Genomic DNA, 2,646 nt, shown 5'->3' on the forward strand with positions numbered 1-2,646 from the left:
CTCCTCCTCCTCCTCCTCCTCCTCCTCCTCCTCCTCCTCTCTGCAAACTCCCCTCCTTTCTACCACTGATGATGTTTCCTAGTTGGGTCATGAAACGTCTGCAAGGAAACAGCCAAGCTCAGAGAACTCCAAGGACCTCACAGTTCCTCCTCCTTCTCCTCCTGCTCCTCCTCCTCCTCTCCACATTATCCTACCCCCATCATGAAACACCTGCAAGGAAACAGCCAAGCTCAGAGAGCACCAAGGACCCCCCCCCATTTCAACCTTGAGCTACAAATATCGGCTTCTGCTTTCAACCAGAAAGTGTTACAGGATTGTGGTTTCATCCACAGGGGTTCTAATATGTCCCCCCCCCTCGGCATTAGTCCTTCTATCCTGGGGAGGGCTTGGGGGGGTGTCAGAGAATTCTCTTTCTTCCTTGAATTCACCCCAGGGATCCCCGTGGGGCGGATGTCGCATGGAACTGCCCGTCCCCCTGTGGGGTGCCACTCCTTCCTCAGGACAGACGAGGCCTCTCCTCCCTCTTTTCCATCCCCAGATATTTTTTCGGGCATGCTGTGCCTCCAGCTGTCTGTCGTCCTGTTCCTCTTCTTTGCTGACCTTGAGGGGGTCTACCAGAAGATGGAGGTGAGTGGGCAGGGGGCTGGCCAGAGGCGAGTAGAGCAACTCCTATAGGGCAGAACTGGCTCCTCTTGGTTAGCAGGGAGGGAGGGGGGAACCAGGCAGGCCCACTGATGGGAGCTTCTCTCACCCCCCCTCGCAGCTTCTCTGCACCCCAACCATCTGGAGGGTCTACGTTCTGATTATGCTGCTGGTCACCTTTCTGGTCTCCTTCTTGGTGGAGGTAAGCAAGGGGTCCTTCCCCAGGCAAGGGTCCGCAGCTCCTGGGGCAGGGGCCAAAGGCTCCTGGGACTCAGGCAGGGAGGGGCCCGGGGGCTGCAAAGGGGGGGAAGCTGGCTTCAGGACCTCTCTCCTCTCTGGCAAGATGGGGCTGGAGATGGGTTCTGTGGCCCTTGGCTGGCCCCCACAAACACTCTTTCCCTCTCCTTGAGTCCCACCGGGGGTCCTGATGGATGATCTCTCTCCCCTCTCCCGCCAGGCAGGGGGTTGGTTTGCTCCTCTGGGAGCCTCACTCATCCCCATGGCATGGCATTGGGCTGGTCTCTTTCCCTGCCCTCCCAACCCTCACCAGGGCACACCCCCCCAAGTGAAAACCATGGGGCGCGACCCCAGGAGACAGCAGGATAGAAGTGCCCCCCACCCAATTGGGAAAGGGAGGGAGGCAGCCTCAGAGTGCTGCGCAATCCACTTTTTTCCAGCGGAGAGCCATTGTAGACGCTGGCACCCAGCTCCCCCCCCCAAAGCCTCCCCCCTTTCAGGGCTGGGTATGGCTCAGAGCCGCCCTTCAGCGGCAAATGGCAGCCCAGGCGACCCCTTCGTCTCCTCTCCCTTCCAGGATGGCATCTTGCAGAACCGGCGCCTCTGGCTGCTGATTAAGGCGCTCTGCCGGTTCCGCTCATCCAGCCGCTACCGGGTGCTGCAGCGGCAGCTGGAAAGGGACGCCATGTGGCCACCGCTGCACGGGCGAGACTTGGCGGACGACGGCAGCAACAGCCAGGCCTACCTCAACCCGGCCTATGAGCCGGAGCAGCCCGCAAGCCGCCCGGGAAGCCGCCCCGGGACAGCCAGTCATGACGGGGCGCAGCCGGAGGGGAGCGGCCGCTGACTTTCTCCCGCCGAGTCCCGCAAGGACGATCAGGACCCGCAGGAAACATGCCGCTGCCACTGCTGCTCAGAAGGGACTTTTCCCCGCGTGTCTGCGCCCTAGTCTGGGAGGCGACTGGCCCCAGGAGCCGCTCCCCCTCCAGGGGAACTGAGGGGGCGAAGACACACGCGGGTGTGTGTGTGTGTGTGTTCTGCGAAGGACCCGGCACGGAATAACATTAAATCTGCAGCATTCAATCTGGGTCGGTCCCCGGGATCAGAGCTTGGAGGAGGAAACCTCCGGTGACTGACTCAGATTGGACCCTGCAATGTTATCCCAAGACCTTCAGCTCCTCATCAACAGAGTCACAGAAATATCTGAAAAATACGGCTTGAAGCTTAACACCTCAAAACCCAAGATCATGGTCGTCAGCAAACAACCTGTTAATTTACCACCAATAAATTCAGAAGGAAAACCACTAGAAAAAGTTGAAAGGATCACGCAGGATCGGTTCCAATTTACATGAAAGCTGGGACATGATCTCTACAAGGATAGAGAAAGCTCGAACAGCATTCTTCAAAATGAAAAAAGGTCTTCTGCAATCACGCCATAAGCCTAAGACTGAAAAACAGGCTTGTCAGATGCTATATTTTTTCTATCCTGCTCTATGGAGCAGAGAGTGGGTCTCTGACAGAAGGCCACCTGAAGAGACTAGAAGCATTTGAAATGTGGATTGACAGGCGGCTGTTACGTAGAAGCTGGGTTGACAAGATCAGAAATGAGGAGGGGATAAGCCGCCTGGGAAAGCCAAGGAAAATCATCAACACAATTAAAAAGCGAAAATTAGAATATTTCAGACATGACGCGACACCCAGAAAAACACGGCATACTCCATTTCATCCTCCAGGGAAAGATGGAAGGCAAACGAGGTCCAGGCAGAA

The 2,646-nt window shown here is 57.0% G+C and overlaps 1 protein-coding gene across 1 annotated transcript in view; it reads left to right on the plus strand.

Moving 5' to 3' along the window:
* LOC107299368 (probable cation-transporting ATPase 13A5) overlaps window positions 1-1,726 on the plus strand; it is a 44,959-nt gene extending 43,233 nt beyond the window's left edge. Inside the window, exons 27-29 of the mRNA XM_029286760.1 lie at window positions 501-627; window positions 764-844; window positions 1,457-1,726. Coding sequence (XP_029142593.1) covers window positions 501-627; window positions 764-844; window positions 1,457-1,726 — 478 coding nt within the window. The remainder of the gene's footprint in view (window positions 1-500; window positions 628-763; window positions 845-1,456) is intronic.
* Window positions 1,727-2,646: the final 920 nt, after the last annotated feature.

The sequence above is a fragment of the Protobothrops mucrosquamatus genome, unplaced genomic scaffold, assembly GCF_001527695.2.
Source record: "Protobothrops mucrosquamatus isolate PMUCROS unplaced genomic scaffold, P.Mucros_1.0 scaffold4836, whole genome shotgun sequence".
Classification (NCBI taxonomy): Eukaryota; Metazoa; Chordata; class Lepidosauria; order Squamata; family Viperidae; genus Protobothrops; species Protobothrops mucrosquamatus.